This window comes from Schistocerca piceifrons, chromosome 8, assembly GCF_021461385.2.
Source record: "Schistocerca piceifrons isolate TAMUIC-IGC-003096 chromosome 8, iqSchPice1.1, whole genome shotgun sequence".
Taxonomy (NCBI): Eukaryota; Metazoa; Arthropoda; class Insecta; order Orthoptera; family Acrididae; genus Schistocerca; species Schistocerca piceifrons.
Window position 1 is genome coordinate 11,258,409 of NC_060145.1, and position 26,355 is coordinate 11,284,763.

Sequence of the window (26,355 nt, forward strand, 5' to 3'; positions counted from 1 at the left end):
AAAAATTTGTATGTATCTCCAATAAAGACACGTTAAGCTCTTTTTTTGTTTCTTGTGATTTTCCTAAATCGCTCCAGGCAAATGCTAGGATGATTCCTGTGAAAGGTCATTGCAGATTTCGTTCCCCACCCTTGAATCGGTCCGAGCTTGTGCTCCGTCTCTAATGACATCAATGTTGATGGGTTGTTAGGTGCTAATCTTCCTTCCATTTCCATGAAACTCCTTTTGTTCTGGAATGATGCTGCCATATTTATGAATTCAAGAGTGAATAAGGATTTGGATTTATAATTTAATTTACCAGTCGCTTTTATTGTGCTTATGAAGATTAATCTTATTATTCAATGCTTCCCACATGCATGTGTTGTTTTTGAACTGTATACCTTTGTGCTGTTCTAGAGATTCACTTTGTTTAATCTGCTCAGAAAGTTCCTCTTTATTACTGATGCTCAAATAGGCCTATGTAATGTTCTTCGTCAGTTACATGTTGTTCAGCTGTTTTGCTTGTTTGCTTCTCTCATCTCCTTGTGCACTTTTTCATACTAGTCTGTGCCTGTCTTATAGGTCTAGACAGGATTTTGTGTTTAACCCTCTTGTAGCCTACATATGCCTAAATGTTATGCGTTTGTGTGCATCTTTCGTTCAGCGTTCATCAGTGGTCCTTAAACCACATGCTGGAAACAATTTTATTTCTTTTACAGACAACTGCCTTCTGGTCTCCTCTTACAGCCTGCTTTTGATTGTATCAGAAGAGAGAATTTGATTTAGCTTAAGTAAGTATTATGAATTTAAATTTTGTTTTGTATACATCCCTTTGTGTTGTTTGATGAAGTCATCCAGCATTTAGGTATGAGAAGTTGGAAGATATCTGTTTTTCATTGACTGCACATAATAGGTGTTTCTGGTGAACATCAGTATTTCTGTTTTGTCACTGTACGGATTCTAAATTTAACTGCAGACATAATTGATTTTTGTTGATTTGTACACAGTTGGAGGCAAACAGTAGAACTACAATATGCCCACAAGAGGAGAATGAAGTGTGCCGTAGGAAAATACATGTAAGGCTGCAGAATTGGTTGAAAGCAAATACCACATCGGGACTAAGATAACATATTTCCTTTGCATTACAATTTTGTTAGTGGTGGGCATGATAAGACATCCTGTGAAACGGTACTAAATGCCTTCTCTGAAAACTCCCTAGAACAGTTAGTTAGGAACCCCTCTAACGTTGGAAACATATTGGATCCGATGGCAACAAACAGACCTGACCACTTTGAGGTTGTTCACATCAAAAGTGGTCTCAGTGACTGTGATACAGTTGTGGCAACAATGATTACCAAAATACAAAGGACAACTAAACCAAACAAAGATGTATATATATGTTCCGTAAACTAGATAAAAAATCAATAGTGCCACATCTCAATGAGGAACTTTAAACTTTCAGAACAGGTCAGGAGCATGTAGTGGAACTATGGCTCAAGTTTAAGAGAATAGTTGACCACACACTGGATAGTACGTAGCCAGTACAACAGTCCATAATTGGGAAAGGGGGGGGGGGGGGGACCTCCGTGATATACAGTCACTGTAAAGGAACTTCTAAAGAAACACAGAACAGAGACTACTGCATAATAGATGTCAAACAAAGTGTAGGGCTATAGATGCAGGGATGCTGAATGAAAAGCGTTTGGCTGTCAAGAGAGCAGTGCATGATGCCTTTAATGACTACCATAGCAGAATATTGTCAAATAATCTTTCACAGAACCCAAAGAAATTCTGGTCATATGTAAAGGTTGTTAGTGGCACCAGAGTTTATGTCTAGTCCCTAGTGAATGAAGCAGGAACTGAAATAGAGGGTAGCAAAGCAAAAGCTGAAATGCTTAACTCCATTTTCAAATGTTACTTTACAAAGAAAACTCAGGAGAATTTCCCCACTTTAATCCTCATACCACTGAAATGATGAATGAAATAAGTTTTAGTGTCAGTGGCATAGAGAAACAACTGAAATCATGAAAACTGAACAAAACTCCAGCACCTATGGAATCGCTCTTCTAACTTTAATCTGTTGTAGATCCCTTGAACAAAAAACCATGCTCGGTGCTTGGAAAAAAGCTCAGGTCACACTTGTCTACAAGAAGGGTAATAGAAGCGATCCACTAAACTATCGTCCAATATCCGTGACATTGATTTGTTGTAAAATCTTAAAACATACTCTGAGCTCAAAAGTAATGGGGTATTTTGAAAACAATGACCTCCTCAATGCCGACCAGCATGGATTCTGAAAACATCTATCTTGTGAGACCGAACTTGCACTTTTCTCATGTGACATGTTGAAAGGTTTGGATCGAGGCAATGAGGTAGATGGAGTATTTCTTTATTTCTAAACAGCATTTGACTCAGTACCACATCTACACTTACAATCAATAGCTCAATCATATGGTGTATCAATTGAAATTTGTGACTGGATTGAGGACATCTTGACAGGGAGGATGCAACATGTTATCTTGGATAGAGAGTTATCATTAAGGGGATACGGAATCGGATTTTGGGTTAAAAAATCGAATTTTTTTTTATTGGCGTATTATATTCTGCCATGTTTCCTCTTTAAAATGACGTATCATACATAGCTCTACTACAATTATAACTATTTTATTTTTATATATTTGTGAGATCGGGTATTGCGCTTTAGTTATACACGTCTCTCGTGGCTGACCATGAACTTTTTGGCAGTACCTTTAAAGTGACATGAATTCAAATATCCCGGTTTCCAGCTACTATTTATACACTAGTTGCCCGAAAATGTTTCTCTCTGGTTTCCTCAAGTTACTCTTTGACTTTGTGGCGGGACTGTTTTGTAAACAGTGTGATATAAGAAAGTAGTTGTTGTTGAGTTATTTCGTATTTAGTGCTTCATTTTTCGCAGTGAAAATGCCTAGAGCTAAAGCAAAAGTATTTAAAAAGCGTGTGAACTGGCAAAAGAAAAGAAATAATGATTCATTAGCAAAGCAAAGCAGTTCATCATCATCACTGTTGGAAAATGTGAATCCACTTATTACTGATTTGCCGAACGAACTTACACCAAATGAAAACAGTGCTTCTCATAAAAAACTAAGAGATTTGGAAGAGAAATATAATTTACTTGATAGAGGGAATGAAGTTTTTGAACTCATTGATACGAATATATTGTGTGAAGCTCTTGAAAACAGTTTGTGCTGCAAAAAATGTCATGGAAACGTTTCTCTGAAAGTAGAATGCCATGTTGGCCTGGCTGCCCAGTTTAATTTAATATGCAGTGTTTGTAAATACAGCTGTAAGTTTCCAAGTTCGGTTTCAGTAACTGTAAATAATGGATACAAGAAAACTGAACTTTATAGTGTAAATATTAGGTTAGTTTATGGATTGCGAGCAATTGGTAAGGGCAAAGCAGCTGGTGATATGCTATGTGGTGTTCTAAATCTTCCAAGTGCACCTTCAAAGTTTGAAGCTTACAATTATGTACTAGGATCTGCAGTTGAAGATGTAGCACAGAAGTCAATGCAGGTTGCTGTGGAAGAAGCAGTGGAAGAAAATGACGGCAGTCGTGACCTCACAGTGGCGTTTGATGGCACGTGGCAGAAAAGGGGCCACACCTCCAACAATGGTGTTGTAACAGCAACTAGTGTTGATACTGGCAAGGTTATTGATGTTGCAATAATGTCTAAATACTGTAGGTGCACAGGCAGGCTGAAAAATGAACACAGTGATGACTGTATTGCTAATTATTATGGTAGTAGTGGTGGCATGGAGGTTGCTGGGGTGAAGAAAATTTTTCATCGCTCTTCACAGTGGTATAATGTTCGCTATGTCAAATATCTGGGAGATGGTGACTCTAAAGCATTCAAAGAAGTTTTGGAAAGCAAACCATATGGGAACAGTGTAAATATAAGCAAACTTGAATGTATAGGACATGTGCAGAAGAGAATGGGTGCCAGGCTGAGAAGGTTAAAATCAGTTATGAAAGGGAAAAAACTAGATGATGGGAAAACCTTGGATGGCAGAGGAAGATTGACTGATTCCATAATAGACCACATTCAGAACTGCTATGGCCTTGCAATCAGGCAAAATACAGGCAATCTTGAAGAAATGAGGAGAGCTATATGGGCTTTATATTTCCACACCGCATCCACGGATGAGCATCCACAACATGGTTTGTGCCCCAAAGGTGAAAACAGCTGGTGTAAATACAATAGGGGACTAACAACAGGAGAGAAATACATTCACCACCACAGTCTACCATCAGCCATCATGGCAGAAATAAAGCCCATTTTCAGAGATCTGGCTGACAGAAGTCTTCTGATGAAATGTCTTCACGGAAAAACGCAGAACCCCAACGAGTGCTTGAATAGTGTGATATGGCATCGTCTCCCAAAAACAGTGTTTGTCGGAATTAATACACTACATTTTGGTGTGTATGATGCTGTGGCAACCTTCAATCTTGGAAATATAACTAAATGCCAGGTCCTTCAAAAGTTGGGTATGTGTGTTGGTTCCCGTACGGTACGTGCTATGTTCTTTTTAGATCAGCACAGACTAAGGCATGCTGATAATATAATCAAGACATTAGTGAAAAAAGCAAGACAGGTGCAGAGGGGTGCCAAAAGAAGACTTGAAGATGATTATGAAGACTGTGAAGGGGGTATTAGCTACGGATCAGGAATGTTTTAATCTTCTTTCTCCGTTTCCCGTAAGTTTACTTTTTACTTCATCTAGGAACATTATCTCAGGTACTGGTCAACCTAGAAGTCTGAAATTTTTATGACGTAGTGACATAGGTCCCTATTACATACTGAAACAACGATTCTTTAATTACTTGATTTACAAAAGACTTAGGGGTGATAGTCTAGTAAAAAGCGATGGAAAAAATTTACTTAAAAATAAATGTACAATATCTCTGTAAGAAAATACTTTGACAATAAACTGTTGTTTCAGTATTGTTGTAACATATGAATGCACATACAGTAAAATTTTTACCTCTCTGTCTCCAGTAGTTTGTGAGAAAATGTTCCCTATAGTAGGCATATATTAACATTGCGGGGATAGGTGATTCCGTATCCCCTTAAATGTAGAAGTAACTTCAGGTGCGCCCCGGAAAAGTGTGTTGGGAACCTTGCTGTTGATGATGTACTTTAATGACCTTGCAGACAATATTAATAGCAACCTCATACATTTTGCAGATGATACAGTTACCTATAATGAAGTACTATCTGAAACAAGCTGCATAAATATTCAGTCAGATCTTGATAAGATTTCAAAGTGGTGCAAAGATTGGCAATGAGCTTTAATTGTTCAAAAATGTAAAATTGTACATTTCACAAAATGAAAAAACGTGTCTTATGACTAGAATATCAATGAGTCCCAGTCAGAATCGGCCAACTTGAACAAATATCTGTGTGTAACACTTTGTAGGCGTATGAAATGGAATGACCCCATAGCTTCAGTCATGTGTAAAGCAGATAGTAGACTTCGGTTTATTGGTAGAATACTGGCAAGGTGCAGTGTCTACAAAGGAGATTGCTTACAAATCACTCATGCGACCCATCCTAGAATAATGCTCAAGTGTGTGAGACCCCTACCAGATAGGACTAACAGGATATTGAGTGTATAAAGAGAAGGGTAGCATGAATAATTACAGATTTGTTTGATCTTTTGGAGAGTGTCACAGAGATACTGAAATTAGTGAACCAGAAGACTCTTGAAGATACATGTAAACTATCCTGAGAAAGTCTATTAAATGATGACTGTAGGAATATACTACGGTCCTTTACGTATTGTTCACATAGGGGTCATGAGTATAAGATTAGAATAATTACTGCACACACTGAGGCATTCAATCAATCATTCTCCCCACTCTCCGTACATGAATGCAATGGGAAAAAACCTTAATAACTGGTACAATGTCACGTGCTCTGTGCCATGCAGCTCATGGTTGTTTACAGAGTATAAATGTAGATGAAGATATGGACTCTGCGTGTTTAAGAAAGTACTGTTATAAATTCATTTTGTTTTTTCAGGTTACAAAGAAGGTTAACTACAAAGAAATGAGTGATAGTGAAGACAATTCAGCTGGGTCAGGCAGTGATTTTGATGATGACGAGGATCCAGATAAAATTGAAGTTCCAGGTAGATCATGAAACCTATAAGTAGCTACTGAAAGCAAGGGAAAAAAAAAAGATTGTACTTTGTAATGCACTGTTTTTGTTGTATTTCAGGTGGGGGCAAAGATTTAGCTACAGCAGCTGCCATAAGCACTTTGAAGGAGGAGGCTAAGGACAGCAAAGTCAAGGCAGAAGATGGAATTGGTATACTTTCATTTCATCATTTTCTAGTCTACAATTAGAACTTACTGTCATTTGAGTTGCATTTCCTGGCAAGTTAGCTAGTTGTATGTTTTAGAGATAATTTGCATGATAAATTGTAACAGTGTGGAACAAGTAATTTTATATTCAAATTTCACATCAATTTGTAAATATGACTACTACATGCCCGATCATTTAAATTTTTCATTTTGTTATTATTAAATATACAGATGTGTGTTAGTAATTCCTACCCATCACCTGTCACACATTACAATAATAGAAATTGTTCTACGGAAAAGCAGAAGTTGTCCAGGAAAAACTTTTTTAGTTTGTTTTCTAATTTTACTCTGTAGCGTGTCAAACATTTTATATCACTGGGTAAGTTATCAAAAAAATTGATTGCTGTATTGTGCTTTAAAGGCAACCTTAATGCGGTGTAATGAAGGTCATTTTTCCTTGTGGTGTTCTAATTATGTACATGGTTGTTCCTTTTGAACTGCAGTGGATTATTTACAACAAATTTCATGAGGGAATAAATTTAGTTTGGAGCAGCAGTCAAAATGTCTAACTCCTTAAATCCTATAGTTATTATAGATGTGCTTTATTATTTCACACTCCCCCTTCCATAACTTTTTCTTTGTTAATGTTCGAATAAGTTGAGCAATTCATGTTTTTTTAATTGTCAAAGTAGGTAGTTTCTGAATGTATGCCCACAAGACAGTGTAGTGTTGTAATTGTGCACAAGAAAACAGTTATGGGGACTTTTATTAAAAATTCATTTGCACAATAGAGGCAACATTTGAAGGAAGACATAATTTTTGTATGTAGTCACTTCCATTGCACTTGGTATGGCAGTGCACAAACCTACATAATTCTTTCAACAAGATTATTTACAGTTGACCATGTAACCGTCTATACACAAAAAAGGCCTTGTGACTAATGCAAACTCTTTAAACAGAAAATGTGAAATCTGGGCTGTAAGTAGGAAATTGCAACACCTCTAAACCCAAGAAGGTTGTGGTTTCAGTGATGTGGGACAGTTTGTGAACTTGTATTATCATCGAACAATATTGTTTTGACAATAGACACTGTGATGCAACTACAGGTTATTGACCAACATACACACACTCCTGGCCACGTCACTGAAACACGATGGAAAATTTAAATTTTACATTGTCTTGTGTATGCAATTTTATTTGGTACATACATTCCAACTTAGAAAATGTAGCTAACAGACTAAAAGTGAACAACAAATTAATAAACAAGTAACTTTGATAGACTTTTCTCCGTATCTGGTCCTTTTAATCGTACTGTATTTCTTGAAGTAATTGTCCAGGCTACTTATTTAGTTCAAACAGGCCGTTAACAGTATCTTTCCCACAAAAGCCAAAATTCTTAATTTCTTTTGGGTCTGTGGGCCCAAATATTTTCAGTGCATGTTGTGATGTTTTGATCTTTTCTCTTGATAGTCATTTTAACTCCTGTGACATAATTTGCGTACAGTGCTTGCCCAGCTTCATTGCAGGGTTTCAGTAAGAGTTGCCAGATCTCAACGAAGTTTATGCTTGCGCTGTTTAGTTGGCAGATCACGATGAAGTTTGTGCTTGTGCTATATGACAAACACCATTGCCACCCGTTTCGAACACACTTAACGAACTTGAACAGGTTGTGTATGCTTTCATAGGCTAAACTGTGATTAATCTGGAGGTTACTCACCATGTGGAAATCACTATACTGCTTTTTCATGTTCATGTTGACATAACAGCAAACAGATAATACCTACAAGGGCCAATCAGTAGTCTGATCACAGTAGCTTAACCCAAGCGTACTGGGGTTGTATACACTATTATTGACATTCATGAATACAGATAGACCATGTTATATGTAGATTTACTATCCGCATTTTCGCATAGATGTGATTTTAATTTTAAGTCCAGTGCTGCTACCTTTTAACAGTACATGTAAGTAGTAATGCATTAGAGCATCTCAACGCACTTCCCCTGTCGTATTTGTCCAGAATTGAACTGTCAGAACTGTGAAGATGCACTGGATGGGATTTGTATTTAAAATATCAGCTTAAAGGGAAGAAACTTTGCCTGTCGGGGGAAAGAAGCATGTATGAAAGTTGTAGACATTAGAAACAAAGAGAGAGCTTTGGATCACTGTGTGAAAGGTAAGTGCATTATTGACACTCATTGTGCTTTGGGACTTGTGAGAACTGTTCGTGACAGTGCAGAATCATTTCGAAAAACTTATCAGTCGTTAACTGACTTAAGTATGACTAGAGGACCGAATCTCCCTCAGCAACTATGGAAAGAATGGAAAAAATGCAAAGCCATTGGATTGAACACCACAACCAACAACATTTGCCTCTCTCTGGAGCTGCTACTCAAACTAAAGTCAAGAGCTCTTATACAGATTTGATGAAAGTAAAGGATGATCCAGCATCTTTCTTGGCCAGCTCTGGTTGGTTCAATCAGTTCAAGCATCGTTTTCACTAGATTAAGATGACAGGAGAAGGCAGAGCAGAGAAATATAGAAATTGCTTTAAAGAAATTGTGAGAGAAAAAGACTGTACTGCAGAGCAGATTTTCAGGCTAATTCTGGAAACAAATGCCGAGCTGCACATTCATTACTATTGAAGAAAAAACAGCACCTGCATGGAACGCTGCCAAAACACAATGACTCTTGTTTTCAAGGGAAGTGCTGTAGGGAATTGCAAATTAAAACCCCTTATTATCTACCACTTTTAAAATCCTAGGAGACTAAAAGGTTTTGAAAAGAGTGTGCTGAGAGTTTGTTGGAGAAGGAATGATGGTTTTGGTGTATTATTTTGTGTTGCAGTGTTTTTTTTTTTTTTTTCTTTTTTTTTTTTTTTTTAAGTCTATAAATTTTGTAGTAAAATGTTATTTGCTAAGGTAATGGTTATTTTTGGTAAAAATATTAAAAAACTTTGCTATTTTAAACTCAATATGTGAGTAAATAGAACCTATCCCCATATTTTACATATTAATTTACTCTTGATTTATGCAACTTCTGCATGTGTGACAATTTGGTGGAACGTAACTATTGTGTGTAACAAGATTTACCTGTATTTCGAAGCGAGACATGATATTTTAGACTTTCCATGATAATGTATGTGTCTGTAAGCACTGTTATGAACTTACGAATTTTGAGTGGTGTAGGGATATTCCAGGCGAAGTAGGACACACTTAAGATTTTTAAAAGTTTAAAATTTGTTACTTTTTATATATTTTTTGAAAAGGCTGGACCTTCTACTGTATGGCAACAATGGTTTGTGGCCCATTATTGCTTTCCCTCCATAATTTGTAGCCATTTTTATAAGGCCATATATTTTTCATGTGACGAATGTGAATTACTTGAGATTTTGGACCTTCATTTCAACTAATAGGCAGGTACGAATTAGCATATCATTATTTACACACACCAAAAAAAAGTTTTGCATTACTCTGGTTCCCAGAACTCCTGTGGATATTGTATCACAGACACAGTCCCTTCGACTGTTCAGATATGTCACTAAACCCACCCAAAGATGTAAACAACCATGCATGAGCAGTGCCTATTAGACAGAGGGGGTCCGACAGCCAATCAGTTCCAGTCATTCCACCAGGAAGGAGGTACACGCCTTGTGTTGTCCTTAGTTCAGCTATGCCTAGATGGCCAATACCATGGTTCGATCGCATCCGCATTGTTACTTTGTGCCAGGAAGGGCTCTCAGCAAGGGAAGTGTCCAGACATCACGGAGTGAACGAAAGTGATATTGTTCGGGCATGGGGGAGGTACAGAGAGACAGGAACTGTCCATGACATGCCTTACTTAGGCTGCCCAAGGGCTACTACTGCAGTGTATGACCACTACCTACGGATTGTGGCTTGGAGGAACCCTGACAGCAACGCCACCATGTTGAATAATGCTTTTTGTGCAGCCACAGGACGTTGTGTTATGACTCAAACTGCACACAATAGGCTGCATGATGCGTGACTTCACTCCTGACGTCCATGGCGAGGTCCATCTTTGGAACCACAACACCATGCAGTACGGTACAGATGGGCCAAACAACATGCCGAATGGACCACTCAGGATTGGCATCTTGTTCTCTTCACTGATGAGTGTTGCATATGCCTTCGTCGGAGGCAACCCGGTGAGGCTGAACACCTTAGACACACACTGCAGCGAGTGCAGCAAGGTGGAAGTTCCCTACTGTTTTGGGGTGGCATTATGTGGGGCTGACGTATGCCACTGGTGTTCGTGGAGGGCGCCGTAGCGGCTGTATGATACGTGAATGCCATCCTCCGACCGATAGTGCAACCATATTGGCAGCATATTGGCAAGGCATTCGTCTTCATGGACATCAATTTGCACCCCCATTGCGCGCATCTTGTGAATGACTTCCTTGAGGGTAATGACATCGGTCGACTAGAGTGGCCAGCACGTCTCCAGACATGAACCCTATCGAACATGCCTGGGATAGATTGAAAAGGGCTGTTTATGGACAATGTGACCTACCAACCACTCTGAAGGATCTATGCCGAATTGCCATTGAGGGTTGGGACAATCAGGACCAATAGTGCCTTGATGAACTTGTGGATAGTATGCCACGATTAATACAGGCATGCATCAATGTAAGAGGACGTGCTACTGGGTATTAGAGGTACCGGTGTGTACAGCAGTCTGGACTACCACCTCTGAAGGTCGCACTGTACGGTGGTACAACATGCAATGTGTGGTTTTCATGACCAATAAAAAGGACAGAAATGATGTTTATGTTGATCGCTATTCCAATTTTCTGTATAGGTTCCAGAACTCTCGGAACTGAGGTGATGCAAAACTTTTTTTGACATGTGTATTACTGTTACATACGCTGATGTACTGCATGAAGAGTATAAAACTTAAGCAGGTAAGTTATAGGCTTGGATAAATAATATAATACAACAGAATGAACTTTCATGTAACTTGGGTCACTTTCATGTAATTAAGTTTTTATATCAAGAGGGATGTTAGAGATAACTTCATCTTGTTCAGTAATTTACTTCTTTGTGTGAATGTGTAAATAATATCACTACTAAAAATTTCCCAGTTTCAGCCAATATTGTAAAAACAGAAAATTAAATGTGTAACATGAGTCACATAATCTGAGTCACAGTTTTATTTTAAGGTTAGAAGAAGAGCATGCTCTCAGCAGCAGCAGAAAGACTGAGTAGGAGGAGGGAAAAGTCAAAGGGTGATGGAAAATATAAGAACTTCAGAAGCAGCATCTGGAAGAAGTTAGAAAAAGCCAGCAGAAGCAGAAACAAAAGTTTCTACAGTTGAGTCAACATAAGCAACAACTCTTATTATAAGAAAGAAGTGGTAAAACTAGGGAGAGAGCTAGAAAAAGTCGCACAGTGCTCTGGGTAAAGCCATGGCTCGAGCCAGTTGTTTCTTGCCCTCTTCACCACAATGTAAAGTCGTTGTTTATGCGTTGTTCAGTGACTTGTGTGGAAATTCATCAGGTGGAAAGTCTGAAAGACCCAGTCAAGGCAGTAATCCACAAAGTAGAGGCCTTAGTTTTGAAAATAGAGACTTGATACTGGTTTCTGCTGTCGTGATGACTTTGTCACCAGTCACCTGGCAGGATGCACACAATAGTAATTGGAGAAAATAATGAGAAAAAGGCAGTTCATATTCGCCACTTAGTCATGTCCATCATGGAAACATATGAGATATTCAAACAGGAACACCCTGAAGTTAAAATTGGGAAATCCAAGTTTGCAGAAGTACGCCCACTACATGTTCAATTAAGCAGCAAACTACCTCATAACATATGTTTGTGTGTAAATACCGTGAAAATTTCATGAATGTTATCAGCAGCCTTCATAAGAAACATAACATTCCAGCTTACAGCAACATGTTTGTATCAACCATTATATGCTAGCCACAAAGTGAGCTTTGTTGGTGTAATGAATGTAACACATGTTGAAATGATAGAGGTTTCAACAAAGCCTATAAAATTGATGAGCTAGAAATTGTTAATATATCATGGTATGTTTGGAAGATGGAAGAAAATAGCTTTAAAATTATTAAAGTCAAGGAAGAAGGCTTTACAGCTGATATAGTGAAATACGTAGTTTCCACAATTCCTCAGTTTCTGCTTCATTGAAATACAAAGAGAGCATCAGATTATCAGCAAAAGGAAATGATTCTGAGCCAAGATTCTAAGGAGTTTATACTGTTGCGTATTGATTATGCTGAAAATTATACCTGTTTCATCAAGATTAGGGGCAAAGTGCCGATTGGGCACAAGCGCAAGTTAGTATTTTCACTGTGGCATTCAGGTTCTCGCCACTCAGTTGTTTTGCTACAGACAACTTAAACCACTCCAAGGATACTGCAATTGCATACACTAGCAAGGTACTGTCAGTTATACCTGGAAATGTGAAGGTAGTTTCAGTCTGGTCAGATGGACCTGTTTCACAATTTATAAAAAAATATATTACTGCTTCATTCATTCCATAATGTGGAAATTTATTGGAACTTGTTTGCTGCATCCCATGGTAAAGGAGCTGTAGATGGAATTGGTGCAGTTGCGGAACGTCAAATGTGGACTATAGTAAAAAAGTGAAAATTCATAGTAGATGATGCATTAACTATTGCTTAGGCAGCTGCAAGTACCACAACTATGCAGGTTTTTTTTTATGTCTATCGATGAAATTCAAGGAATCAACTTAATCTGGCTTAAATATTTTCTTCAGCACCATCAGTACCAAATATAAAAAAAAATTCACTGCATTCACTACAAGAAAAGAGTACTACAAACAAATCTGCTGTCTCCATACTTAAGAAACTATAGAACATGTGAAAATTGGAGAGTGGTACAAAGTAGAATATGGTTCTAAATTCAATGTTCAATGCTGGAGAAGTTTGTGCAGTTTTGGGAAATTCTTACTTAATCAGTGCAACAGAGCATGCTGGTCACAATTGGAAATGGCCTGTAAAATGTGATGAAATTATATAGACAATTAATCCACTTGATGTTGTCGGTGCAAGAGTATATTTTCAGTTCTCGGACTTTCAAACTGAATTTACAGTTTATTTTCCCAGATGTCACGCTCTTATAATTTTTCATAGTGTTTAAGAAGTGAAATGTTAATGTTAAGTTTATCTTATTTGGTACATAATGTCATATTTTCATATCTCTGCTTACAGGAAAAAACTTTTTCCAACAATAAATAGCAAGTAACATGGGTCACGTAACATTGAGTGACGCGCCTTTTTTCAAAATATTACAAAATTTCATGTGGTACAAATATTTTTAGAAATTGGTGACTGTGTCATTTGAATGCCAACCTAATATACATTTTCTGTGATAAAAGCCAGATCCATACTCCTAATAGTTCAAGATCACTTTTGACCTAAAATGTACATTTGGAATAGGATGCCCCAAATTTGTAACAGGAGTCACAACATAAATTACATTCTTGTTCTTTAATTTTAATGCTTTTTTCCTGCTTAAATAACAATTCAAGATCCTTGCCTGAAAAACACAATTTATAATGATGATTTGCGAAAGCAAATATGGGTTTATGGAAAAAAGCCAACATTATATAACATTGATCTCAAAATGTAACATGAGTTACCATGGAATCTCCCTGGTGATACAGAATCCCATGTAAAATTACTTGTTAATTACATCAGTCATATGCCATTACAGTGTAATCACAATGGCTATTGGCTGCTCCTCGATCATGGCTTATACAAAAAGGGAGCCTGCCATGTATGGCTACCTGTGTGGACAGAATATGACAGTGCTCACTTTGTTTGATGACAAATGAACAGGTGTGGCTCATACTAACAGTGTGTTAGCTATTGTGGAACTTTAACAATGGAAGTGAGCCGAAGCTTTGTTATGACACATCAGCAACAATTCACACATGATTTGAGGACTGTGATTATAGAAACTCATGCAGTCCCAGTTAATCAGAAATTTTAATCAAGATGTAGTCAGGAGTTACATGTTAGATTGTAAAGTACAGTAATCAGTAGCACCGGCTGACAACCTTCCATTGAATAAGTATCTTCTGTGAAGTGCAGTACAACAATGTTACACACCCTCATAATCAGAATTTTACTATCTCAGTATGTACACCATAAATCATTGGTTTAATGCATAATATAATTGAGACACATGCAGTTAGTTAGTTATGTGTTCCATTGATCAATCTCACGGTAACCGTTATGATGTGGAACGTGTCAAGTGCACAAGAAATGCACACATGAATCAAGACTTTTTCCCCCCTTTTAAAGCTTAAAATTTTTATTACCTACCCCATTCTCTTTAATGGCACAAAATGCCTATATTATACCTATAGATTTATTTATTCCTATTCCAGAATTCATCTGTGATATAGAAGGAGTTGTCAAGGAGATATGATTTAAATTTGTTTTTGAAACTGTTACTGCTGTCTGTCAGACATTTTATTTCATTTGGTAATTTATTGAAAAGTTTTACAGCAGCATATTTTACCCCATTCTGTGGTAAAGACAGCTTAAGTAGAGGATAGTGTAAGTCTTTCTTTCTTCTGGTGTTATAATTGTGAATGTCACTGTTGATTTTTAAACTGGTCCATGTTGTTGAGATCAAATTTCATTTCTGAGTAAATGTACTGTGAGGCTGTTGTAAGAATTCCTAACCTTTTAAACAGATGCCTACAAGATGTGCGACTATGAGCCCCACACATTATTCTAACCACTGTCTTTTGAGCAGTGAATACTTTTTGCATAAGCTTTGAGTTGCCCAAAATTTTATTCTGTATGACATTAGAGAGTGACAGTATGCAAAGTATGTTAGCTTGCTAATTTCTGTGTCCTTAAAATTGGCAATTATTCTGATTGCAAATGTTGCTGATCCTAGTCACTTCAGGAGATCCAAAATATGAATTTTCCAGTTACGATTCTCATCTGTATGTTTGCTCAAGAACGATTCTCATCTGTATGTTTGCTCAGGAACTTAACATGCTCCACCCTTGCTACTGATTTCTGTAGGTGTGTTATATTTATTGAAGGAATTGTGATCCTTGCAGCAGAAAATTGGATATACTGTGTTTTTTCAAAGTTCAGAGTAAGTCCATTCACAGAAAACCAATTAATAACTTTTCCGAAGGCATTATTTGTATCATTTTCTATTGGAGTTTCCTTTACTGGATTAATAATGATGCTTGTATCACCAGCAAACAATGTCAGTTTAGCTTTGTCTTTCAGATGAGTAGGGAGGTCATAACCGTCTGGTACACCTAATGTAATTTCATCACAGTTAGGTGAAGTGGCAAACTTCCTTAAATCACTTAACCGTGTAAAGAAACTTTTTCTTCCTGTTCTGTAGATATGACTTCAACCACTCATATGCTGTTCCATTTATACCATAGAATTGTACTTTCTGTAACATAATTTCACAGTTCACACAATCAAGTGCTTTGCATAAGTCGCACAAAATTCTTATAGGTGATATTTTACTGTTTAAAGACTACGATGTGGGCAGTGGAATTGTATATTGCTGTCTCAGTGGAACAGGATATTTGAAATCCGAATTGTGATTTGTCCCATTACTGTTGAAATGGCTAACCACTTTTGAGTACATTACTTTCTTGATGATTTTTGAAAATGCTGTAAGCAGGGATACTGGCTGGTTATTTTTGACATCTGTGGTGCCTCCTCTTTTGTTGAGAGGCTTGACAATGGCATATTTTAACCTGTCTCTTCGAGTTAATGATGTATGTATGTGACTCAGAACATGAGCTATAACTGCTCCCCATTGTTTTAATATCTCGCTAGAGATGTCATCTACTCCAATAGAACATTTATTTTTCAAATATTTAATGATTTTCCTTATTTCACAAGAGGTTGTTATGTGAAAATTAATGTGGGTAAGATTGCTCAGAACTGACTCTTCCATGTATGGCTTAGCTTTTTCTTGTGAACTATTTGCACCAGTGTTTTCACGTACACTTAAGAAATGGTTGTTAAATCTATTAGCTACTTGTGTACTCTTGGTTAAGATGGTATCATTCTTTTTAATAGTAATACTACCTACCCCAGTGGTTACTTTTCCTGTCTCCCTTCTAACAACATTCCATGTTGATTTGATTTTATTGCCCAAGTTGTTAATTCCATAACATACATATTTCTTGATTTTCTGACATCTTTTCTCGGTATGTTACAATAATTTTTATAATGTAAAATTGCTTCTGGTTCTTTACTAATTCTTGTGTGTCAACAGTTTTCTATTTCTTTCTGAAGACATTTTAATATCTGTAGTAATCTTTTCTTTGAAAACTGCATGGTGTTACATTTAGTAAATTTTTTTGGTCAACATTGTTCAAAAAGGGATATAAATTTATTAAGAAATAGGTTGCATTTATCATTAGTATTTGGTTCTTTATATCAGGGTGTATACCCTCTGGGAAATTCGGAAAAAAACCTAGGAATTTTTTCATCTGGGAGAAAACCGGAAAAAATCCGGCAATTTTTTAGGATTCCGGGAATTTTTCGTTGTTTTAGACTTCAGTTAAATTTTTGTTATTTGGACTGGTAAGAACATAAACAGCAAACTGCGTCTAAGGTTCTAGCAAGAAGACTATGGAATACTTCATAACAGTAAACTGCTGCTGACGAGCTTGATGTCACAACTTTTTACATAAGTTCGTCTGCCGCGGGCTCACATGTACGCGCATTCGAGTTGCGTGTGGGCAGTACCTTCTCTCACTTTCGGCTACTTGAAGTGTGGCTGTTAGCCCTATCAGCAGCAGCAACAAGCAGCCAGATGCTGCTTGGAAAAATTTTTCTGGCGCACCTGGGCTGCCAATTACTGCATGCACATAGCGGTCTGGGTTGTAGTGGGGAGGGGCTAGTCTCCACATAAGCCATGTTTGTGTTTAGTGATTTTGCTGCCTCCTCTTTGTTTACACTTCTCACATCAAATGAAAACAAAACAGATTTCTGAGGGTGGGAGCTATCAAGTGAATTAAAGTACATTCACATTATTACAGAAGGCTAACATATGTTATTAGTTGTTTTCTGATTTTATTTTATTTCCACGTTGTTTGGCAGTCAGTCATCTTGCAGGACAATGATGTTATTTTTGTCGGTTTGCTAAATAAATGTGGCTTTTATTAATCTTTTCCCCAGAGGCAGTCAGTTTATTAGAAACGAAGTGCTTCATTCTGCGCTATCGGCTAGTTTCAACTGTTCACTGAATTTCAAGTGCAGATTTTTATCTTCTGGCATGGGTGGCATTATGCCACAATAAAGAACCAAACATGAGGTAGTACAGTACTGGTACTGCAAGAAAATTTGCATCTCAAAAACAGCATTGAAATCTTGATATCAGGTTGGGGCCTACTTCATTGTGAATTTGGACACATGAATGTGCACTTTAAGCTGAATTGTGCGTGTTAGTATGGTGTACGAAATTCCGACACTCTTGGAATATCCTATTTCTTTTATGGCGTCATATAATATCTCTTAATACCATATATGTACGAACATATGGGCTTTCTATGTGATCATAGCTGCCCAAATGCAGTAACGCCTTCCTTTCTGGCACGCTCTGGCAAATGCTGAAACGAAGCTATTTCTAACAGGTCGTGGGATGATATTGCGAATGGTGCTTTGAAAAAAGTTAGTTTCATAGTAAATTTCCTTTTACACAGGATGAATTATGTTTCATGTGTGAATATGCAGTGAATTTCTTAAATCACAGAGCATTTGACCCTCATTTAAAACTTAGCACATTGAGGACTAGCCACTAAGAAGAATTTTGAGCCCAGAAGACCAGTCATTAATGTCATTATTTAAAATTTTACTGGTGCATTTGTCTGATGTATCTTAAAGTGTAACGTATGCAAAGAAAGACCAATATAATATGTGAAAGCTTAACTTTTCTTGTAGCTATGTACTTAAATTTAAACTGTTAACTTTTCCTATTTGTGTGTTCACACTACTTAACATTGATGTTACTATTGGCTGACTATGTCACGTGTCCTGTGCCCTGAATATCTGCTGTCATTGGCTGATGAGATCAGGTGAAATGAGTGATGACCGGTTTACAAAATTGCATTTCAATCTTGATTTCAATGGTTCGGAAACTGACGTGCTGTTTCGAATCTGTACTTTCGTAATACGAATAGAAAAATATGCAGCATATTGTCAAATGAAAATTCACAGCATAAATGTTGCTGCACATCACAGGTCTCTACAGAACTTTTTTTGGTGAGTTTTTTAATTCTCTGAAGTTCCATGTCATGTGTAAAACCTTTACCATTCAAAGGATTGATATTTTTACAACTCCAGGGGAAAGTATACTGCCACTTATCAGGGAGAAAGTGTATTTTTCACCATGGTAGCAGAGTATTTTCAAGTGGAAAAAGTGTATTTTTAACCAGGAAAACTCCGGGGAATCATTTTTTTTTAATTTTTTTGTCCGCTTATACACCCAGCATTTAAGTCTCCCCTACTAACATTTCTTAAAATTTTCTCTGAAGTGCTCTGTAGGTATTGGGTTGAGCGACCTTACACTTTTACTTAATGGTTTCTGAACTGTACACCCCGCTACATTTTGTAAGTTAATCAAATGTGCATCATAGTCTGATAATCCATTTATCACAGGGAACGCATGTGTTTGTTGTGCATCCTCTTGCTGTACAAATAGAGTATCTATTAGAGTGCTGCTGTCTTGATCTATAAGTGTAACGAAATTGATCACTGATTCAAAGTTATATGTCATTAATAACCTTGAAATTAATCTTAATTTGCAGCTATCAGTACAAGTTTATATACTCAACTAAGAAACCTACTTCACCATTTAAAAATTCCATGACTGAATAACAACATTTTTTACTCAATGATGGCATGTAATACATGTTTCAGCAATCCTAGTTCCACTCTGTGAAGTTTTTCACTTTTAATTTATAATCTGTGGATTGGACCATGAAATTATCTTTGTTTTTAGTATGGTGCAAATCTTCAAAATGATTTCCTATAAATAATTCTGGTTTCTTATGTATGAAGATAAAAAATTCATAAATATAAATGTTCACAATGAGAGTTGTTATAACAATGAAAATAATCAATTTTCAAAACCCTGGGTCAGGGGAGACTTACCAGTCAGGATGAGAAGGAAAGACCAATTGTTGGGACTGTACTGGAAGAAATTTGAAAACTAGAGAGCTTAAAAGTGGAAGACAGGGTAATATGCAAGACAGAGATTACTGCCAAAACATTGTGAACAAGTTAATGCAAGTGAAAAGCTAAGTGAATGGTACATAATAACAGAGGGGGATGGCAAACATTAGACAGGTCAGAAAATGAAAGATGTAGAAAACTGAAAGGGAGTGAAGAAAGGAGTAGTTACTGTGAAGAAATGCTGTGACAGAATAAATTACTGTAAATTGCAGACAGGTGGGTGGCGAGAACCGAGGACATTCTGTAGTGCTAATTCCCAACCACAAAGTTCTGACAAACTGGTGTCTGAGGGAAGAATCCAGATGGTGCCTGTGGTGAAACAGCCTCTGAGGTCATGACTGTCATGTTGTAGAAGATGCCCTGCTACAGGATATTGTTTGTTGCTGGTATACACCCTCGGCCTATGCCCATTCATCCTAACTTACAACGTACCGGTAGACATGATGATGTAAAAGGCAGAACAGTGTTGGTATACAGTGTGTCGTTTCACAGGTGGCCATCCTTTCGATAGTATACATTTTGCAATTTACAGAGTTGATACAGGAGATAATAGAACGGTGCATAGGGCAAGTCTTGCAGCAGGGGCGGTCAGAGGGGTGGGAGCCATAGGGTAGGGAGATGGCTGCAGAAGGAGCACAGGGTCTTAGAAGGATATTGCGGAGATTGGAAGGGCTACAGAAAGCTGTTTTAGGTGTGGTGGGCAAAATCTCAGACAGAATGGAACTCATTTCAGGGCAAGATTTTAGGAAGTCAGAGCCTTGTCAAAGTAGCTGATTAATATGTTCAAGACCAGGATAATACTGAGTATCAAGTGGTGTGCTCCGAAGTTGTTTTTTGGAGGGATCAGCAGTGTCAGGATTGGATGTGATGGTCTGGAAAATTTGCTTTTGAACTAGGCTGGTAGGGTATTTATGTCCAGTGAAGGATGATGTGGGAAAGGTGGTGTATAGTTATGTTTTCCTCGAATGCTGCAGGGGAGGTATCGTTCGACATGGAAGTGATGGCAACTGTCAGAATGAAAGTACTGTTGTTTGTTAGTAGGTTTAATGTGGGCAAAAGTGTATAACTGGCCTTCAGTGAGGATGAGATCAGCATCAAGAAAAGTGGCATGGGATTTGGAATAGGACCATGTGAAATTTAATTGGGAGAAGGTATTTAGAGATTTCAGGAATTTTAACAAGTCAGCCTCACCTTGAGTCTGTATGGCAAAGATGTCATCGATGTACCCAAACCAAACCATGGGCAGAAGACATTTGGATCCCAGGAAAGACCCTCCAAGTGATCCATGAAAAAGTTGGCGTAGGAAGGAGCCATCCTGGTTCCCATAGCCGTACCCCTGATCTGTTTGTATGTCTGCTCCTCAAAGGTGAAGTTGTTGTTGCTAAGTATAAAGTTGATTATGGTGAGCAGGAAGGATGTCATAGGTTTGGAATCTGGTGGGTGCTGACTGAGGAAATGTACAGCAGCAGACTGACTAGGTACATGTGGCATTTTGGTATAAGAGGGATGTGGCATCAATGGTGACAAGCAAGGTGTGTGGTGGGAGTGGAATGGACATGGATTTCAGACAATCTAGGATATGGTTGACATCTTTAATGTAGGAGGGAAGTCTTTGTTCTACAGGTTGCAGGTACTGATCAACTGAGGCAGATATTCTGTTTGGTGGGTGCTTTGAAGCTACAACTATAGGATGGCCAGGATAGTGTTTGTGGCTTTTAGGAAGAAGGTAAAAGGTGGGGGTGTGTGGTTTGGGTGGGATAAGAAGTTCTGTGGATTGAGGTGTTAGTTGTTATGAGAGGTCTGAGGTTTTAAGGAGAGACTGCATGTCAGTTTCAATCACAGGGATGGGATCTTGATGGCAGATGCCGTATGTAGGGGTGTCAGACAGCTGGCGTAGACCTTCACTAACATATTCCTGTCGGTCGAGTACTACAGTGGTAGAACCTTTGTGTGCTGGGTGGATAACGATGGAATCGTCAGCCTTTAGGGAACACAGAGCCAGGTATTCTGCAGAGGACAGGTAAGGGTCATGTTGCAGGGACCTCAGGAAGGGTTATGAAGCAATGCTGGATATGAGGAATTCTTGGAAGGCATGTAAGGGATGATTTTGAGGTAGTGGTGGTGAATAAAATTGATATCATGGTCGAAACTGTTCAAGGCAGGGTTTAATGTCAGGTTTGTTGTTGGAAAGGTTTTGAAATTGGATTGCAAGTGATATTTCCAGTTGACATTACCTCCAAAGCGGCATGATTAAATGCAGTTTTAGGGCAGAAAGCGAGACCCTTTGATAATACAGATAAAACGGGAGGGGAGAGTACTGTAGGTGAAAGGTTGATATCACTGTACTGTTGTGACTTGTGATTATGAATAATTATTGGTCTTATTGGTCTAGGAGGCAGTGCTGAAGGCTGTGGGATGTTAAGGAGGTTGGTCAAGCACAGTTTGTAGGAGAGGAGTGGTGGTTGATGGTGTGACTGATTAGGGAGCTGCACAGGGATAGGAAGGGAAACACCCCTGTTGAAGTAGTTTAGGAGAAGGTGGGATAGCTTTCTGAGGTGAAGTCCAGTATGTTGTTGCAGTTTGAAGTTGGCTTGGTGGATGACACCATCCAAGGAAACATGAGGGGCAGATAACTGCAGGATTTTGCAGGAGAGGAGGAGGAGTGAAATTTGGCAAATGAGGCATATAGGTCACAGATTAGTCAGATAAGTGTAAGGGATTGTTGTATTTAAAATTGCAAAAGAGCCTGCTGTAGAGGGGGATTACGTCCAGAAACAGGGACTTTCAGTGTTAGCTAGGCCTGTGGGAGTAACTCCAAGGGACAAGCAGGTTTCAAGAAACAGAATGTGAGACCTTAGCTTTGATAGTGCAAAAACATGTTTTTGAAAAGAGTGGATATAATATGTGATGGGATTTATCATGGCAAGAGAGGATGGACTGGAGTGTCACAAATAGTGCGAATGGCAAAAATGAGAAGCAGAGAGTGGAAAAAGATGAAAAAAATGGAAGAAAGTCGTGGAAAAAATTTGTACAAAAATCATGAGAATAGACAATGGTTAACAAGAAGTAATGAGTGGATGAGAATTTCTTGACAGAAAAGTTGTCTGTACAATACGAAAAAATGATTAGAGAAAAAAAAAAAAAAATATTCAATAGGGAAAGTCATGAAAAGAGATAGAAGTTAAAAACTGAAAGTAATGTAAATTACTGTGTGTGGCAATAAAGTAATGTAGGAGACTGCAGTAAAAGTCAATTAAAGCAGTTTGGTGAAAAGCAAACACACAAAAAATTGAAAGAATTACGTATTAACAAGTAAGTGGACGTTGGGAAACAAAATAGCTGTCAAATTTGCAAATAAATCTGCGAAAGACTATCGGGAGAAGGTCTTGCTATGTACTGATACTGAGTCATAAACAGTTTGTTATATGCAGATTTGTGAATGACAATAGACTTGTCTATGTGTACAGAAATCAGTAGGGGCAAAGTGTTCATTAATCTGGATAGTACAGATAAAAGAAATGAACACACTAGCATCTACATCTACATACATACTCCGCAATCCACCATACGGTGCATGGCAGAGGGTACCTCGTACCACAGCTAGCATCTTCTCTCCCTGTTCCACTCCCCACAGAATGAGGGAAAAATGACTGCCTATATGCCTCTGTACGAGCCCTATTCTTTCTTATCTTATCTTTGTGGTCTTTCTGCGAAATATAAGTTGGCGGCAGTAAAATTGTACTGCAGTCAGCCTCAAATGCTGGTTCTCTAAATTTCCTCAGTAGCGATTCACAAAAAGAACGCCTCCTTTCCTCCAGAGACTCCCACCTGAACTACTGAAGCATTTACGTTCATGTGATGATCAAACCTACCAGTAACAAATGTAGCAGCCCGCCTCTGAATTGCTTCTATGTCCTCCCTCAATCCGACCTGATAGGGATCCCAAACGCTCAAGCAGTACTCAAGAATAGGTTGTATTAGTGTTTTATAAGTGGTCTCCTTTAAAGATGAAACACATCTTCCCAAAATTATACCAATGAACCGAAGACAACTATCCGCCTTCCCCACAACTGCCATTACATGCTTGTCCCACTTCTTATCGCTCTGCAATGTTGCGTCCAAATATTTAATCGACGTGACTGTGTCAAGCGCTACATTACTAATGGAGTATTCAAACATTATGGGATTCTTTTTCCTATTCGTGTGCATTAATTTACATTTATCTATATTTAGAGTTACCTGCCATTCTTTACATCAATCACAAATCCTGTCCAAGTCATCTTGTATCCTCCTACAGTCACTCAACGACACCTTCCCGTACACCACAGCTTCATCATCAGCAAACAGCCGCTCATTGCTATCCACCCCATCCAAAAGATCATTTATGTAGATAGAAAACAACAGCAGATCTACCACATTTCCCTGGGGCACTCCAGATGATACCCTCACCTCCGATGAACACTCATCATTGAGGACAAGCACATAAGGTAGAAGAGAGGTGACAGGTTGAACAAGACAGCTGATGACAAGACTGATGAAAGGATTACATAAGAAGTAATGATGACCACATGGGCTAATGTAAGTACAAAAATGTAATTGGATAGATAAAAAAAAATCTACTCAGCAAGTAGTAGCAGGAGAACAAACATGTAAGGGAGGTTTCAGGTATGCAAGCTTTCGGAGCCAATGGCTCCTTCTTCCGGCAGTAGGGAGGAAGGGGGAGGAAGAGGGGTGAAGGAAAAGGACTGCAGAGGTTTAGGAAGAGCTTTAGAGTTTGGCAAAGTCAGCCAGAACCCCGGGTCAGAGGAGATTTTCTTGACAGGATAAGAAAGGAAGACTGAGAGCTCAAAGGTAGAAGACAAGGTAACATGTTAGACGGAGACTACTGCTACAACGTCGTGCGCAAATTAATAAGAATGAGAAGCTAAGTGCATTGTACATAACAGGGGCACGAGGGGGACGGCAAAACATAGACAAGTTAGAAAATAAAAGATGTAGAAAACTAAAATGTAGTGAAGAAAGGGATAGTTACTATGAATAAATGGTGAGATGGAAGGAATTAATGTAAATTGAGGTCAGGTGGATGGTGAGAACCAAGGACACGTTGTAATGCTAGTTCCCACCTGCGGAGTTCTGAGAAACTAGTGTCCGGGGAAGAATCTATATAGTCCATATGGTGAAAGAGGCACTGGTCATGACTGTCATGGTGCAGAGCATGCTCTGCAACAGGATATTGTGTGTTGCTGGTATACACCATGTGCCTGTGCCTGTTCATCCACTCTGTTAACTTGGAGACAGTCATGCCAATGTAAAAGCCCGAACAGTGTTCACAAAACAGCTCGTATATGACATGTCATTTCACAGGTATATGTCTTTGATAGTACATGTTTTGTCAGTTACAGGGCTCGCATAGGTGGTGGTAGAAGGGTGCATAGGGCAAGTCTTGCTGCAGGGACAGTCACAGGGGTAGGGAGATGAGTGCAGAAGGAGCATAGGGTCTGACGGCAAAATCTCTTGACAGAATGGCTCTCATTTCAGGACACGCTTTTAGGAAGTAACAGCCTTGTTAAGGTAGCTGATTATTACATTCAAGGCAAGGACAATACTGAGTGACAAGTGGTGTGTTCTGAAGTTGTCTGTTGGAGGGATCAGATTGGATGTGATGGTCTGGGAAATCTGCTTTTGAACTAGGCTAGTGGGGTAATTTCATCCAGTGAAGGCTGAGGTAAGAGTGGTGGTGTATTGCGGTAAAGAATCTGCTTCCAAACAAATATGTTTGCCTCAAATGCCAAGGCTGTATGGAAAAGAATGTTTGACATGGAAATGATGGCAACCATCAGAATATAACTACTGTTGTTTGTTAGTAGGTTTAATGTGGACAGAAGTGTGTAGCTGGCCTTCGGTGAGGATGAGATCAATATCAAGAGAGTGGCATGGGATTTGGAATAGGACCATGTGTAATTTAATTGGGAGAAGGTACTTACAGATGCCAGCAATTTTAACAGGTCAGCTTCACAATGAATCCATATGGCAAAGATGTCATCAATGTATCTAAACCAAACCAGGGGTTGAAGACTAGCAGATCCCAGGAAAGCTCCTTCCAAGTGACCCATAAAAAGGTTGGTGTAGGAAGGAGCCATATTGCTTCCCATAGCCGTACCCCTGATCTGTTTTTATGTCAGCCCCTCAAAAGTGAAGTAGTTGTTGTTAAGTATAAAGTTGATTAAATTGAGCAGGAAGGATGTCATAGTTTGAAATCGGATGGGTACCGCCTGAGGAAATGTTCAGCAGCAGACAAACCAAGTATGAGGGGGATGTTGATAAAGAGGGAGGTGGCGTCAGTGGTGACCAGTACGGTGTGTGGTGGGAGCACGATGGGCACGGATTTCAGATGATCTAGGAAGTGGTTGGTGTCTTTAATACAGGAGGGAAGTCTTTGTAGAATGGGTTGCAACAAAATGTCCTTGTTTCTCACCACCCACCTGGCCTTAATTTACATTAATTTCTTCCATCTCAGCATTTTGTCACAGTAACTTTTCCTTTCTTCACTTCATTTGAGTTTTCTACCAGTTTCATTTTCTGACCAGTCTATTATTCACTGTCCCACTCCCACATACATACAGTGAATTTAGCTTTCCACTCATGTTAACTCGTTCATGATATATTAGCTGTAATCTCTGTCTTGCTTATTACCCTGTTTTCCACTTTTAAGCTCTCAGGTTTTCAAATCTCATCCATTGAATCGCAATAATCAATCTTTCCTTCTCATCCTGTCCGGTAAGCTTTCCCT

The 26,355-nt window shown here is 38.5% G+C and overlaps 1 protein-coding gene across 2 annotated transcripts in view; it reads left to right on the forward strand.

Moving 5' to 3' along the window:
* The window catches only part of LOC124711125 (protein strawberry notch), a 265,197-nt gene that overhangs the window by 2,772 nt on the left and 236,070 nt on the right, over positions 1–26,355 (forward strand). Inside the window, exons 2-4 of one of the 2 annotated variants that reach the window (XM_047241013.1) lie at positions 699–770; positions 6,045–6,153; positions 6,243–6,332. In XM_047241013.1, coding sequence (XP_047096969.1) covers positions 6,072–6,153; positions 6,243–6,332 — 172 coding nt within the window. In that variant the 5' untranslated portion in view covers positions 699–770; positions 6,045–6,071. The remainder of the gene's footprint in view (positions 1–698; positions 771–6,044; positions 6,154–6,242; positions 6,333–26,355) is intronic. The other variant, XM_047241011.1, reaches the window with a different exon arrangement.